Here is a 16,173-nt window from a genome sequence, read left to right as displayed (position 1 = left end):
TGACCCCGTGGGGGACCCACACTGGAGCAGTCTGTGCCTGAAGGACTGCACCATGTGGAAGGGACCCACTCTGGAGCAGTTTGTGAGGAACCGCAGCCCATGGGAAGGACTCATGCTGGAGAAATTTGTGGAGGACTGTCTCCCGTGGGAGGGACCCCACACTGGAGCAGTGGAAGAGTGTTGAGGAGTCCTCCCCCCAAGGAGGAAGGAGCAGCAGAGACAATGTGTGATGAACGGACTGCAACCCCCATTCCCCATCCCCCTGCACTGCTGTGGGGGGAGGAGGTAGAGAATTTGGGAGTAGAACTGAGCCCAGGAAGAACGAAGGGGTTGGGGGGAAGGTGTTTTAACATTTGGCTGTATTTCTCATTATTCTACTCTGATTTGATTGGTAATAAATTAAATGAATTTTTTCCCAAGTTGAGTCTGTTTTGCCCGTGATGGTAACTGGTGGGTGATCTTGCCCTGTGCTTACCTTGACCCATGATCCTTTCATTATATTTTCTCTCCCCTGTCCAGCTGAGGAGGGGAGTGATAGAGCAGCTTTGGTGGGCACCTGGTGTCCAGCCAGGTTAACCCACCACATCATTTAAATCTCACATACACATTTTCACATAAAGGATAAGTTTGCAAACATAAATTTGTTTGGCAGAAAGCTGGGAAGAATGCCATATGGCAGAAGGTTTTGGGGATCACAGATGTTTTGCCAGATGTTTAACGGGGGAAGCCTTGTCTTGGGTCAGGAAGTGACAATGGGTCTTAGCTATTTATTAACTTACATGGCTACTGCATGTGAGACATGAATCACAGGCTTTGTAAAACAGGTCTAGGGTCTAGACTGACAAATCAGAAAATGTTGAGGGTAGGTGTTTAAATGTGGTTGTTGGTGGAGAATACGGACAATACACAGAAACCTGTTATCTCTGTTATCAGTGAGTCTAGTTTATTCCCTTTGTTTTTCATGGGTTGTAGAGGTAGTCAGAATTGTGGGCGCCAAAAATTAGTTTTTAATAAAAGGAAGTTTTCTGCAATTGGGTTGAGACCTGTGCCAGCAATAGGACCTTTGAAACTGAAGAATCGTAGAAGTTAAAAACATAGAGTTTAAGTTTGAGAGAGGTGATTTGGCTGAACTCTTCAGGTATGGTATTGATTTGAGCTGTGTTTGAAATAAAAAGAAAACAATGATCTGATCAATTTTTAAGGGTGATACAGATGAAGACTGGGATATAAACTTTCCCTGCTGTGTACTGTCACAAAGTGGCATAATTAGCAGGTAGCATCCAAAATGGGAAGTAAACAAACAAACAAAAATCAATCTTTGTGTAAACTTCTGATGGGTTAGGAGTATGAGGAGTGCAGAGGGGAATATTAAGGACACAGAAAGGAAGCCCACGTTTGCCAAAAAGAATTTTGTACCATCCTAATTTTATTCCTTTACCTTCAGGTTTATAAGTGGTCGTAGTAAAACAGGGAATGCCTAAACTCTGATAGAGTATTATAATACAATTCTGGATGTATCTGCTATCACAGGCTGATGCATGATGGCAAGAGTTAAAAGAAATCTTTTGAATAAAAGACCAAGAAGAAATTATGCTTAGTGAAATGAAATTAAACCGTCAATACTGAAGCACTTGCAATACTGAGCTAATCGGTTGTTAGGTTGTTTTCTTCTGTTTGCTGTTCTGTCCCAAACTTTTTCATTAGGCTGCTTTAAATAGTGTTCCGTGCTATAACATCGATGCTTTTGTATCGTCCTGGGAGAGCCAAAATATTTCCCCCTCAAAGTTGGCACTGAGTTATTAAGGTCACTTTGGCATGCAGACTGCTTAATTGAACCAGACTAGTTATCCCATTTATTTCCCCAGTGAAACGCTATTGTAATTGACACAGAATGCATTCACAAAGTACAGTAAATCATTACTTCTGAATAGCAGCGTTGTTTGCCTTGCAAATAAGTAGCATATTGTGAGATCCTCTTTCCTATGAGATGCCTAAAATCTGAAAGTGTTTAAAATGCAACAAAGAAAACAACCAGCCCAATGACAGACTGGTAAAATTTCTAATTTGCCTGTGTATCTTTGTATCCCTACAGACCATCAGCAGAGCATTTATGAATGGCAGCGCACTGGAACACGTTGTGGAGTTTGGCTTGGATTACCCAGAAGGCATGGCTGTAGATTGGCTGGGGAAGAACTTGTATTGGGCTGATACTGGAACAAATCGTATAGAAGTGTCAAAGCTGGATGGACAGCATCGCCAAGTACTGGTGTGGAAAGATCTTGATAGTCCCCGGGCATTGGCATTGGACCCTGCTGAGGGGTAACTTGCTGATTTAATTTCATGTTTATGAACAGTGAAAAACAACATCGTAATGCTTCCTCTAGGGCATGTTAGTTAGGCATTGCCTGTAAATCCTGAGAGAGCTGAGCTGGGGAATACAGCCTGGTAATTTAGAGTATGAGGGCTGGAGGAATACTCTCTTAATGTCCTGAATAATCATTAAGAATACTAAAAAAAAAAAAATCAGAGCAGCTCATTAAAAAGGGATTTATATTTAGTTTTTTAATTAACCACAGAATCAAAGTAGTTTTAGGTTTATGGAATTCATTAATTAGAAAAGGACTATAGCATTGAAAAGAAAATATTTGTCCTTTTAAAAATGAGGATCCTTTTTATCACAAGTTAGGGTCCAATAAAGGTATTAAATGATTTAACTTGAGAGTGGGGGAGTGAAGCTTATTGTCCAAGAATAAGGAAGGTGTTTGTTTCTTCAGATAAAGGACCCTTTTTAGTTGGTATGGACAGGGGAAGCAAGGACAGAGAACGAGTGGAAACAGTTATACCCACCTATCCCCAAAATGAAAGATTTCCTGAGAAGAAACTTCTCAGTTGGATTCAAATGTAATAGCAAAAGTAGGGCAATAAGCAGGGGGAGGGAGGAAGGAGCGGGGCAAGGCAAGGCAAAAACTACTTAGCTTCTGAAATAGCTCTTCTAGCATGAAATGCTCATTTGACGTTAACTAATTACTGCAAACCCTTTTTGAGGTTATACCAACATTGTATTATTCTTATTTTGCAAATGAGGGAACTTCATTTTCAAGTGTTATGAAATTATCACGGTTTCCAGTGATGCTGCAAGAGTTGCAGCAATGCAGAGAACTTGGAACCTATTCCTCCTGCTTCATTTCAACAAGGTGGTGGCAACTGTCGCAGTGCTTAGTCAAACAGAGTTCTGCACTGCCCCCAGTGGGACACACAGATGGGGTTCAGCCCTGACATGCCAGGGGCTGCCTGGACAAGTACATCAGAGGGCATCCAAGACTAGATTGTTAGATCAAGTTACTCAAAATCTGGTTGTAACAAAAGGTTGCTATGGATGATTCTAGTTTTACGCTGGGAATAGTTTTTTTCCAGGGATTATTGTAATTCAATGCTTTGTCTCTTCACCACAGACCAAAAAAAAAAAAAAATTACTTTAGTTTTGAGTCCAAATGCCTGGTTTTCCTTTTATCTTATAGCTGAGCTATGTCATTGTACTTTACATAGAAGTTTTCATGGCACTGCTAACATGGGAGCAATTCTAACACTTAGGTCCGTGCTGTATACAACTTGCAAAATTTAGGCACAAAATACTTGCAAAATTTTAAGAAAATCTTAAGAAACGGTGTCTAAAGAACAGTTCCCCCTTGATAATCGGTTTCTGAAGCAACCTTTCCCACTGCGTCGTTCGTTGAAATTAAAAGCATTTCACAGGTGTTTGTTACTAGAGGTATTAAAGCAGAAAGGTGTAAACATTGGCTAGCTATGTCTCACTTGTAAGCCCAAAACCATTTTAAAAACATTTTGGAAGAAGTGGCTAACTAGCCACCAAATGTCAAATATACAGCCTTCTCTACTGTACAGTGCCTAAAAAAAAAACCAACCAAAACATGTACAAGTCTGTGCCTCTGCCAAATGAGGCATAAACTGGCATGTGAGTATGTAATAGTTTGTACTTCTGCTCCAGTGGAAATGCCATACAATTTTGTGTCATTCTGCCCTTAGCTGAAATGTAGCACACTGTTAATGTGGCTGGTTGACTTAGTTGTGTGGAGATGAGCAGTGGCGCCTACTAGCAAAAGTGCCCTGCATACCTACTTTTTTGTATTCCTTCATTTGATGGACAACTGCATAGAAACAGAAGCTAAGTGCCATGGAAGATATCTTGCTAAATAACCAGGTATAAATGAAGGTGCCCAACTGCCAAACTTTTGCCTCTTAACTGACGTGCATAGATTAGTTGAGATTGAAGTGCTTTCATATAGAACTTGCTGATGAAGATCCAGCTCCAAGTGGAAAAAATAATGTTGGAAGCATTTTGAGGAAACTTGACTCATTTCCTTGCTTGTATTTTGAAAAAACATTTAGCGTAATGGGGCCTAATAAATGCTCGGATTTACAGCTCTTGTTTTTCTCTTACTCTTTCTACAGATTTTTGTTTTGTTTTGGTTTTCCCCTTGAGTTCTCTTTTGGATTAAATGTGATTATTTTTTTTCTTTTGTCCTTTTAATCAGGTTTATGTACTGGACTGAATGGGGTGGTAAGCCAAAAATTGATAGAGCTGCTATGGATGGCAGTGAGCGGACTACTTTGGTACCAAATGTGGGACGTGCTAATGGCCTAACTATTGATTACGCTAAAAGACGACTGTACTGGACTGACCTTGATACCAACCTGATAGAATCCTCCAACATGCTAGGTGAGCCCCAGAGCCCTGGGCAGCATCGTGGGGATGCTGCTGCTTTTTCACCATTCCCTGTGGCAAATTATTGCTTAAATCATGTGAAGATACATATCTTAAGACAAAAATAGATTTTTTTTTCAAACTGACATGCTTTTAATATTTGCTTCTATAATTGATGTTTGTGCAACACAGCATTTAGCGAGGCCTCAATTTTCTTGTAGGTGATATAGTTGCTCACAAAGTTAAAATTATACAAGCTGTATGTGTTTTCAGTTATATGTAGGACAGAGCTGTCAGCTCCCAGTGTTTTGGAGAGTCTTGTTTTGCTGCTCTGAAAGAGCACTGGCAAATACATAACAAACACTTCATCATCTGCAGAAAGATAGAGAGAAAGCCAAGATAACAACAGCTTATTGGAAATTTTTCACAATATAATTTAATACAATTTGGTTTTTAATCTTTGTTGGTATTCTCAGGGTTCAGCATTTTTTCCCCCCAGTATCCTGCACACTAAGGAGCTTTTCCTGGCTAGTATTGGTCACCAGGGGGGCTCTCCCTCACGCTGGGGTCTGTATGATTGTTTTATAAACTGGTCATTACAGCTAAATGGAGGTGGAATATTTTATTCTTTCACTGTCCCAGGGTAGTGTACTGAGGACCCAAGCCCTCTCAGATTTGCACAGTATTTTTTTTTTAACTTCTTGGCACTCACAGGAGTAGACTGCCTCGTTGTGTGCCAAATTATTCAGATTAGCATTATCACTAGCCAGTGTTTAAAGCTAAAGGAGTTAGTCTGCTTTAAACAGTACATTTGCAATAGTGGAACAAAGCTAGAAAAAGATCAAACCAGGAAAATGCATTATAGGAATTATATGTAGTAAAAAAAGCTTTTCTTCAGCTTCTTGTATATTTTGGTGGGCTGTTGAGGCTGGCTCAGTGTTCCCCTGTGTGCCATGGAACAGGACACAGCATTACAATTTCATCTTCCTTGTGCCTGTGGCTAGTGACAGCAGAGTGCAGAGCTGTGCATCCTTATCTTCTCTGTGCAAAGAGGGAATGACCTCTTGCTTCATAATCTCCCATTCATTTTCTGTGACTAGACGGCAGGACATCCCATGGCAATGAAGTGGTTGAAATAATTTCCCCCACCCATGCCCTGCTCCTTAAGGTCTCTTAACATTTCCATGGTATACACAATTAACTGTTTCCTACCTTGAGTTTCTGACTGCTCCTTCCTGTTAAGACATTCCAGAGACACGTTAGTTTAACCTTGTGCATTTAATTTTTCTCATAATACGATGTAGAATTTTATTAAGCTTGTACAATTCTCTCTCTGTAAGCAGCAGGCACCAAATGTAGTGCAAGAGATGCTGAACTGGGAATACAGTGTCAGGATCCTGCATCCCCTTCAGAGGGATCCTGTTTGTTTCAGGGAGAAGGGAAAGGACAGAATCTTTCCAAGAACCCTGATCAGTTTCAAAGCTGAGACTTTTTTCTTTAGTAAAATACATTCTCTTCTGTGAATTGCAAGCAGGATTAGCACATTTCTGTGATATGCTCTGAGATGTCAGGACGGTCTTTTGAATATTGTACGTTACTTTATAATTTACTTCTGTAATAGTGAAATAGAAACTTTAAAGTAATTATGTGTTAACCTTTCCGTGCAGGGGACATGTCAAACAGCATTAAACAGCGTATTGTTTGTCCCCATATAATTCCGCTTTTTCTCTCCCTTCCTTTTTGGAAACAGGCCTTGACCGTGAGATTATAGCTGATGACTTGCCTCACCCATTTGGCTTGACTCAGTATCAGGATTATATTTACTGGACAGACTGGAGCCGGCGTAGCATTGAACGAGCCAACAAGACCAGTGGCCAGAACCGAACTATCATCCAAGGGCATTTGGATTACGTTATGGACATCTTGGTCTTCCATTCCTCCAGGCAGGCAGGCTGGAACGAGTGTGCATCTAGCAATGGTCACTGCTCTCACCTGTGCTTAGCAGTCCCTGTTGGTGGTTTTGTCTGTGGCTGCCCAGCACACTATTCCTTGAACTCTGACAACAGGACTTGTAGTGGTAAGCTGTAATGAATGAAAATAAAACAGAGAAGCAGATGTGTTTAGTAACAGATGCAAGCATTGTACTTGGAGGAAAGAAGAGTTTTATTTTTACATGAAATGGTGAAGCTTGTTTGCTGATAGGCCAAGTTAAAGCTAGTTTCTACTTTTAATACTGAAGGTGTATTTGAAAAATTTTTGGTTCCTTAGCCTCCCTTCCTCCATAGGAAGCAGGATATATGACTGGATAAAGATGGCAATAAAAAGATGTATTTTTAAATATAATTTTCTAACACTAATACTGACTTTTTAGTATTAGTCAGTATTAGTATTAGTCTAATTTCTAATACTGACATTTTAGAGAAGACAGGATAATGAAAGCAAAAAAAAAAAGTCTTGCAATGTACCAGTATCACCGTAAAATAAGAGTGGCTGTTAGTGAACATTTTCAGTGACTCGGCTAAATCTGTGTAAACAGAAAAGCTCAAAATGCTTTTCATTTTGTATCTGACTGTCAAACACTCCTCAAGTGCGTGCTTGCTTGTTTATTTATCTGCTTATTTATTTCAATTCTTGCCTGACATAAAGGATATATGATAGTTTGGTCTATATTCTGGACTTTGCGTAGCCTTTAGGTGGTCAAGATTTAATGCTATAGTAGCTGTGTTTGCTGGCTGATGAGATGCTGAGGTGGGCCACTCTCGCACTCCTAGAAGTGTTTCTTTCTCAGTGAGGAGAGGCTTGGCTCCACGGCTTCCCCAGCACTTCAGATTTCTGATCTCAGTGCAGCCAAGCCCCATTTTTCTTTATTGTTGTGCAGAATATGAACCGCAAGGCCCCTCGGGCTGTGTGTAATTAGTTTCTAACCAAATAATTTATCCATCTCTCAATAACTGGCTGCCAGTGAGGCTCTCATAATTTTGGCAGCCACACTGGATGGCTGATTTCCACTGGTGTCATTCAGATTAGTCAGTGGGTGAAGAGATTCATGGTACGGAGAGACAGATTGTATCTCGTCCACATTATGTATGAGTAGAGAGATCCAACTGTTGTTTTAAAGCCAAAAGCAGGGCAGCTTGTTCCACGAATGCCACCTCATGGTATTTTTTGAAAATCATGCTCTTCAGAAAGCTCTGCTTTTCCACCCCGCCATGTGTCCTGTACTCCTCCTTTCCGTTTTTTTATTACAAGGGGCGCTTGCATGACAACTGGATTCTTGTACTCTAACACTCGCACACCTTCCTGTGAGTTAGAGGCATGGCTGGCACCTCTCTGGTGATGACTGTGATTTTGCAGGTGGAGGAATTTGACTTCCAGTGGAGCATAAGTAGCAAAATGATCAAAGGTCATGTTTTCTTGTGAAAATGCTCTTGGAAACAAAGGAAGGAGAAAAATACAGGAAATATGTTGTAAGCAGATAGAACCATTTCCCCGCAGTACAGTTCAGGGCTGTTCGTAAGGTATTAGAAGTTTTCCTTCTGCCATGTTCAAACCTGGGAATTTTCCAACTTCTCACTTGTAGGTAATTGGAGACTTAGGCTTCTCTGCATATAATTTAATTTTTTTTTTCTTGGCCACTATAATTGGAGCATGAATCGTTTTAACTTTCTCTTGCCTGTTTTACTTGCTTATGTACTCCTGAACATTATTATTAGCCCAAGCCCTGTCTAGAGGCCGGTTCCTCCCTTCTGGATTACCCTGCTCATGTGTGCATAGATTCTTTTAATTATGGGAAGGACACACTGCTCTGATGAGATCTGGTATCTCATCAGACCTACCATGTGTCGTGAAGTTTGAAGGCAGTGTTACACAGGAGACATGGTTGTTGCACTCCATTTGCCTGCCAAATATATAGTTAAAATATGTGACTATTGGGAGGGAAAATGATGAAAACTGGGAAGGGATTTTGAAATTGGTACTGTTTCAGAGATGTGGGGACTCAAGGGAAGAAATTCTGCTGTTGCTTTTTATAATGAGCCATCAATTCAAAGCTGGAAGCCAAGCAATGGCAGTGAGAAGGTGTCTTTGGGGAAAAATGGAAAGAATTTTAGGTGCTTCTGATGGTATGTTTACCTGCACTGTTTTATCTTGAGCTTTTTCCCCTTTCCATTACTCTCTTAACTGCTTGGTAAGAATTCTGATGTTTTCTGAATCTATTATTTTGCTATACACATTCATATAAACTTTGCTTTGCCCTTTTTTTTTTTTTGTGCTTTCTTCTACAGTTTAGACCTAAGTAGAAGGCAGCTTAAATTATTGGAGAAACGCTTGGAGGGGAAATACAGGTTTTCCAGAAAGCAAAAATACCTTGCAATTAGGCTTGATTGTTATAGGATGTTAGGATTGAGTGTTAGTTACCAAGGAAACTCCCCTCCCTGCCTTTTTTTTTTTTTTTTTTTTCCTCCCCAGCAGCCAGAATAAATGTTCAAAGCGTATGCCTAAAATAACAAAGCAAGGTGATGATGTTCTCTGGAAGACTTTTGCTACCTCCCCTTTCCAAGGTGCTGCCTTACCTGTTTTACAGGCTGGATTGAATGAGTACAGTGTCCCACTGCTAATCTCTCCAGACTTGTGCTATAGAGAATTGATTGTACAAACTTCAGGGAGGCTGCAAACGGCATTTCTGGCTGCTGCCTCTTGTGCCGCTTTGCACAGCAGTGGCTCCAGGTAGACCATTATTGAAAAGAATGCTGTGAAAAGAGAAAAAAGCTTTAACTACCTCCTCTGATTTCTGACCCAGTTATGTAATACTGGGATAACTTCTTTTTAATGATGTATTAAATGCCTTGTGCGCTTACTGTAAGACGCAGCCAGGAAACTTCAGCTATAGGGGGTGGGGAAGTCTTATTTTCTGATGCTTGATGGTATGTCTAAGAAGAAAATGATTTGTCCAGGAAATTTTTGCTGGGCATCTGGAAAGCTGGAGGAGAGCATCAGATTATTTTTTTTTTTTTTCTGATTGCAGGTTAGCATTCCCAGATGAGCACCTAAAAATAAGAAAGATACATAAATTTGAGAAGGGTGAATACATTTTTCTCCGAAAACACATCTTTGCACACACCTAACATTTTCCTCTGTATTAGTTGTTGTTCCATTCCAGTGCAGGCAGAAAGAGGGTTTGTGGGAACAGGACTGAATCACTCTAATGGCAGTCTCTCTTCCCTGGGACCTCTAAATGAGGAACCAGTGCTGGCTTTTGCTCAGCTCCCTCTGCAAGTAGAATTGTACCTAGCAAAAAGTTCAACTTCAAAATAGTGGAGCTGCATTTCCCTGGGACCCCTTTAGAAAGAAAATTGACAGTTCTTTGAGAGGCATGGTTGACCATTCTTCTTTGAGGTGACTTTGACAGAAGTCTTCACATTCATTAGTCCTGCAACTTAGAAAATTATCTTTGTCTGTCTCATCCACGTTCAGACATTTATCATAAAAAGAGGTCATTTGAAAGGCTTTCCAAACAGATCAGAGGTTGGGATTTTTATGTTTTGTTTTGATTTTTTTTTTTTTTTTTTTTTTTTTTTTCCGGAAGAGGGAGAAGGGGAATGAAATAATAGGTGCTGTGTGGTTACATATAGTAGTTATTGTTACTGAAGGTACAAATACACAACCTTATTGCTATGTGTAACCCTTTCACCTTCTTTTTTTTAACCCATCAAGCTCCTACAACCTTTCTGTTGTTCAGTCAGAAGAATGCAATTAATCGCATGGTAATAGATGAGCAGCAGAGTCCAGATATCATACTCCCTATCCATAGTCTGAGGAACGTTCGAGCCATTGATTATGACCCCCTGGATAAGCAGCTGTACTGGATTGATTCTCGGCAGAACATCATCCGGAAGGCACAGGAGGATGGCAGCCAGGTATCCTGTGGGTTATGGAATTACTAAAAGATGAGGAAGGCATGCCCCACACCCAGCAATGAATGTTTGTACATGGATAATTTAGATATATGGACTTCCTGTAGATTACTAGCTGTCACTTTGCAAAACAAGTGGCATCTGGAGTTTCTGGAGACCTCAGCCGGTGATCTGGGAGGTGCAGCAGGAAATAAAGCATGGAAAACGAAGGCCAACTTAAAGATACCGTTGTTCACAGTGCATTATTTGCTCAATGCTCTCTTTAGGCTGGGGGCTCTTGGAAACCCATATTTGAGAGAAGTGACACATGGATGGGAAGCTTCTTGGGAGAAACAGAGTGTGTCAGAGAGAAGAAAGAGTTACAAATGAGCAGGGTGCAGGGGCTTTGATTCTGAAATGAAGAGGGTGGGACTTTGTGAGCACACAGGTGTGTCTGAAGCCTCCCAGGTTCTAGTGGGGATAGGAAGAGAGTTGTTATCAACCACAGAGGCACTGAGCCTGGAGGTTGAAACTAGTGACCTATAAGAGATGTAGCAGGCTTGGGAAAATGTATTTGACTGGGGAATACAGAAAAAGTAGAGTAGGGTAGAAGGCAAAAGGTGATACAGGTTTAGTGAGGTTAATTGTGAGCTATGAGTGGTTATTCATTTTCACATTTTAAAACAGATTTTTTTTCTTCCTGATTTTTTGAATGGGGGAGGAGTGGGAGACTAAGATGAACAACACTGAGGTGTTATATTCAGTTTAATTTGTAAGAGTGTGTGGTTTCTGGTGGTGGGTGTGGTGGTAGTTGGATCCTGCTGAAACGCCCTTCAGCCTTAACTCTTAATTTACCAGTGTTTTTAATTTTGGAATATCTAAATAATTTAACACCCAAAACTAGTTAAAGGCACCAGGTTTTTGCCAGCTTCAGCAGAATAAACAAGTGTAAGACTTGTAGGCACACCCTTTCATAGAGGTGACAAGCCAAATAAAGTTAGGCAAATTTTATGGTGAAGTTTAATTTGGGGGTGAGAGGGTGGAGGCTGCTCATCTCAAAAGCATGAAGTTTTCCAGAAAGATTATGTAAGGCTGTGTTTTGTGAGTTATCAGTCCTCGTAAGATTCTTTGAAAAGTTCATGGAAGATGTCAGTTAGGTTCACCTTTCAATATAGGGAGAATATGCAGTTTCTTTCTAAAAAACATAATAAATTAAAAAAACAAAAAGGCATGTGAACTCCAGAGGTCTGGACAGGTAGAAGGCAAGACCTTTGAAGCAGAAAGGTGTTAGCTGGAAATGCTCTAAAGTCACTGTTGTATGCTAGGGTGATATCCTTTCTGTCTGTTGGCAGTTGCCTTCCCATTTATTATTCATCCTTATGTCCCCCAAGTGTGATGGCAGCGATGGTGGAGAAGAATGAGGCAAGAATTTCAAGTGCGGTCTTCACTTTGCCTGTGTTTTTATCTGTTCAGCGGCAGCTTTGGGAATTAGTGGTGATGCGTTCCTGTTGTAGAGTGCTAAATGTGCTGGGTTTAGGTCTATCCAAACTGAACTTAGAGTTGTCAAGAAGGCAGAGGAAACATGGAAGCTGACCCTGAATCTTCAACATAGAGGCAATTTGGACTTATTGGTCAAACTTGCTAAGTCTTATGAGCTGCAACCAACTTAGATGATTGCCATTACAACAAACCATCAGGACTAAGTGTCTGTATCTGATCAAAGGTGTTGGTGAGGCAACTGGACCTGGGTGTCTCCTTACTTTCTGATAGTATTTTGGCTGCCTCCTTTTGTTGAGCAGTAGTTTGATGTGGTGCATCCATAGCAAATAAAATTGCTCATGTTGGATCAGATTAAATGCTTTTCTGTGGGTTGCTTTTCTTTCCTTTGTAGAGCCTCACTGTTGTGACAAGTCCAGTTCCCAATCAGAACCTAGATATGCAGCCTTATGATCTGAGCATTGACATCTACAGCCGCTATATCTACTGGACCTGCGAAGCTACTAATGTGATCAATGTGACACGCCTGGATGGGAGACCCATGGGAGTGGTGCTCAAAGGAGATCAAGATAGGCCCAGGGCCATTGTAGTGAATCCAGAGAAAGGGTATGTAGCTGAAATAGTGATGTGGGGAAATTCAGGCTGAAGGTCTTGAGAATCAAATTGATTTCTTGCTGCTGCCTGGTTTCTGTTTGTCAGAATAAAAACTTCTTTGACATTTGTTAAGATGGCCTTGGTCATATAGCAAAAATATGGAAAGATCAAATAAACCTTTTTTTTTTTTTTTCCTCTAATCATTCCTATTCCAGATACATGTATTTCACCAACCTACAGGAAAGGTCTCCTAAAATTGAGAGAGCAGCATTGGATGGAACTGAACGAGAGGTCCTTTTTTTCAGTGGTTTGAGCAAGCCCGTAGCCTTAGCTATTGACAGCCAGCTAGGCAAGTTGTTCTGGGCTGATTCAGACCTGCGGAGAATTGAAAGCAGTGACCTTTCAGGTATAGTAGCACTTTAATTCAGTGATTCATTTGTGTGGTGTGGGTGTGGGGGAATGCAGAGAAAGGTGTCTTCTTTTCCTTCCTACTATAAACAGTCTGTACTGTGATTCTAATCACTCCCTAAATTCCCAGCCAGGGAATGTGCATGATTCATGCAGCGTGCCTTTACAGTCTCATGCCTCTGTCTGATTTGCATTATTAATTGCTACACATGCTATTTACTTCAGTTTCTCTCTGCAAGACCTTCGTATGGTTTCCCAAAGTCAGGTCACAAATAAATTGCAGCAGTTTTGGAAAGGGGAGCGAGAGGGTTGTTTTTAAAGGCATTGGTTTTGTTGCAGTGATCTGTCAATCAGAGGAAGGTTTCCCGTTAGTGGAAAAATCTTTCCTGCAGAGTTAAAGCAGCAAGTATGCAGGTCACTTACGTACCTGTCATTTGGGGTGAAATGATGTGAGGAGGATAGAGCAGATCTAACATCTCTCTGTTCTCAAAAGGCAAAAACCTCTCTCTTCCAGCTATGGAATTCTCTTTGCCTGCTCCCTAAGGTTGGTTATGCTGCTTGTCCGACCTCCTCTATGAGTTGATTCAGCTCACTTAACCACATAAGCAAAACAATAACCTAACAATATACAGAAAAAGAGAAATAGAGAACAGTGTTCTGTTGGTTTGGAAAGCTGAGCTGATTCAGGAAAAAGTCCAGCAAACAACCAGAACTAGAGCAAGAGAGGAGGAAAAATCATGCAGTTAGAATGGGTGTGAAAGAATCCCTTTTATTTATGTCTCTTATTTACTAGCCGGATCCAGCAAGCTGCTGGATCAGCTCAGCTGTCTCATGGCTTTGCTAGTAACTTGTTGTGATATGAGTTGGGCTGGATGTTGCTGCTGGAAGTGACAGGATGTTCTGAGCACATAAATACCCATCTCCATTAGGTGATGGAGTATATGCACCCTTCGTGCTGCTGCTAGTGGAGGGCAGTGGCAGAATTTCTCCTTCCTTTGCAGTAAGTCCATCCCCAGTTTGAATAGTGCATGTCCTTGTACTTCAGCTGAGTGTTTTCTACTATCAGAAGCATAAGTACATGCGTAAGGAAGGAAGGACGCACTTTGCAATCTGTGAGTGAGTTTGAAAACTTAACAAGAGTATGGTAGTTTGTAGTAATGTCTTTAACAGATGACATGATACCTTCGTTCAAAGTAGTAGCACATAATCCCATTGACACCACTGTGATTTTCAGCCTTTTATTAAGTTGCTAGCATAAGCTTTTGTTTTGGAAAACTTTGGGTTTTCTAGTTGGTTGGAATTGAGCAAGATAATTTTTTTTCAGTGATTCACGTGGTGTGTCACTGGAAGATTCAGGGTCACTAATGAACTGCAATACCCTGATTGTTTACTATTTTAAAACACAGGACATAACCTGAGTTGGTGAATTATTCTAAAAAAAAATGTGGTATGAGTATCTCAGCATGTTCTAGTCTATCCCAGATCCTGGGTCTGCATGAGTCAAGTAATGGGCGGCAGAACATCTCATGTGCTTTGTTTCTCTTTTTGGCTGTTATCTGCCAGAAATCAACACACCAGAGGAGTAGATGGATCTAAATTCTAATTCATTCTGGTTTTAATGATTCTGCTTTTTTTTTTTTTTTTTCCCCTCTTAAAGATGTGGCTGTTGGATCACCAATGCTGTGTAGGAAAAGCTCGCCATATTTTCAAAGAACATGAAGAAAAATCATTCTAAAACCTCTCTTGCTTTTTGGCATTTGCACCACAAATAGATTGCTATAATCACCACAATAAATTGCTAACTGCTGAGATGCATTCCTGTGCTTAGGAATGCTGATTAATAGGCTCTTTTGACCGGCAGAGTAATTTTTCTGCATGTTAGCTTCTTAAAAACATGCAGAGTCTCTTGTTCTGTCAACTCTGTAGACGCCAGTACCCATAAAGAGAAGGAGAGCTAGAATGCCTTTTATGTGATGCAGTCCTTCTCTTCCTCCCTGTCCTTCAGGCATACAGTTAGGCCTTGGTTATGCTGCCCAAATGGGAGATCCTATTGAAGCTAACCAGATTCTTCAGATGATTAAGGGGTTGTTTATGAAAAGATGACTGGAATTAGCTCCCTACCATGGAAACTATTTGGAAATTAGTTCTTCTATTCCAGAATAATTAGTGTGATTTGGAAATGTCTAATGATTCTAGAGTTAAGTCATTTTTATTTGGAAATAGAATTTGAGCTATGGGTGTGTCCTGATTTTTGTATTTTTTTGTTTTTAAGTCTTTTTGTAAAAGGTATTGCTGGAAAGAGAATGGTGATGCCAGGAGACAAAGCTTTTCTTAATCACATCTCCCTTTCATCTGACATTACCAATAAAGGGGACTAGCACCCTGATAAGCCGGCTTCGGATTTTGTTGTTGGTTTATGGAAGGAGGGATTTTGCTGTCTCGGTTTAGTCAGAAATAGTCAGTTAAACTTGGTCACAAATATTAAAAAGAAAGATTAAGACATTAAGGGAGTGAAAATTTTAAGCTTCACAGCTTTAGGAGCATACTGCAAAATGCCATGCTGATTGACAAGGGCAGTATGGCAGAGCAGGGCATGTACAGGCTCCATTTGGGTAGGTCAAGGTCTTCGTTTTAACTATATTCCTCCCTGTCATCTTTGCATTTTCTCCTATGCCCAGCTTAGCTTTTCTTCTCCTCAAGATGCAGGTTGCTGTTTCTTACCTTTTCCCTATACAATGAGTCATTTTCATGGGGTTTAAAAGACGGTTGCAGTTATTTGGTTTGACTTACATCACTCAGTCTATTAATTTCTACATCAGTCTGGGTATAGCCTCCTTCAGAATCCATCAACATCTTTTCTTAATCAGATCATTGCTGGTGGTGTTCCAAAGTGGTGGGCGAGAGCCCGGTCTAGCTCAGGATTAATAGTTGAATTTCCATGTTTTGCTTTATATGTTACCACTTGTTAAATGTTTGGAAGGTTACTTAACTTCTGAGCTCTGTATGCATTTAGTGAAAAAGAGATAAATGTAATCTTCATAGCTGAATTTGTTTGTAAGT

The 16,173-nt window shown here is 40.5% G+C and overlaps 1 protein-coding gene across 3 annotated transcripts in view; it reads left to right on the top strand.

Annotated features, from left to right (window-relative positions):
• LRP6 (low density lipoprotein receptor-related protein 6) overlaps window positions 1-16,173 on the top strand; it is a 109,097-nt gene that overhangs the window by 78,750 nt on the left and 14,174 nt on the right. For all 3 annotated transcript variants that reach the window (XM_010575302.1, XM_010575303.1, XM_010575301.1), the window contains 6 exons: window positions 2,093-2,319; window positions 4,554-4,738; window positions 6,474-6,800; window positions 10,436-10,638; window positions 12,506-12,717; window positions 12,921-13,111. In XM_010575302.1, the coding sequence (XP_010573604.1) occupies window positions 2,093-2,319; window positions 4,554-4,738; window positions 6,474-6,800; window positions 10,436-10,638; window positions 12,506-12,717; window positions 12,921-13,111 (1,345 nt within the window). The remainder of the gene's footprint in view (window positions 1-2,092; window positions 2,320-4,553; window positions 4,739-6,473; window positions 6,801-10,435; window positions 10,639-12,505; window positions 12,718-12,920; window positions 13,112-16,173) is intronic.

This window comes from Haliaeetus leucocephalus, unplaced genomic scaffold, assembly GCF_000737465.1.
Source record: "Haliaeetus leucocephalus isolate CR32 unplaced genomic scaffold, Haliaeetus_leucocephalus-4.0 Scaffold473, whole genome shotgun sequence".
Taxonomy (NCBI): Eukaryota; Metazoa; Chordata; class Aves; order Accipitriformes; family Accipitridae; genus Haliaeetus; species Haliaeetus leucocephalus.
Note: the sequence above shows the minus strand (reverse complement) of the source record. Positions and strands in the feature narration are given on the sequence as shown.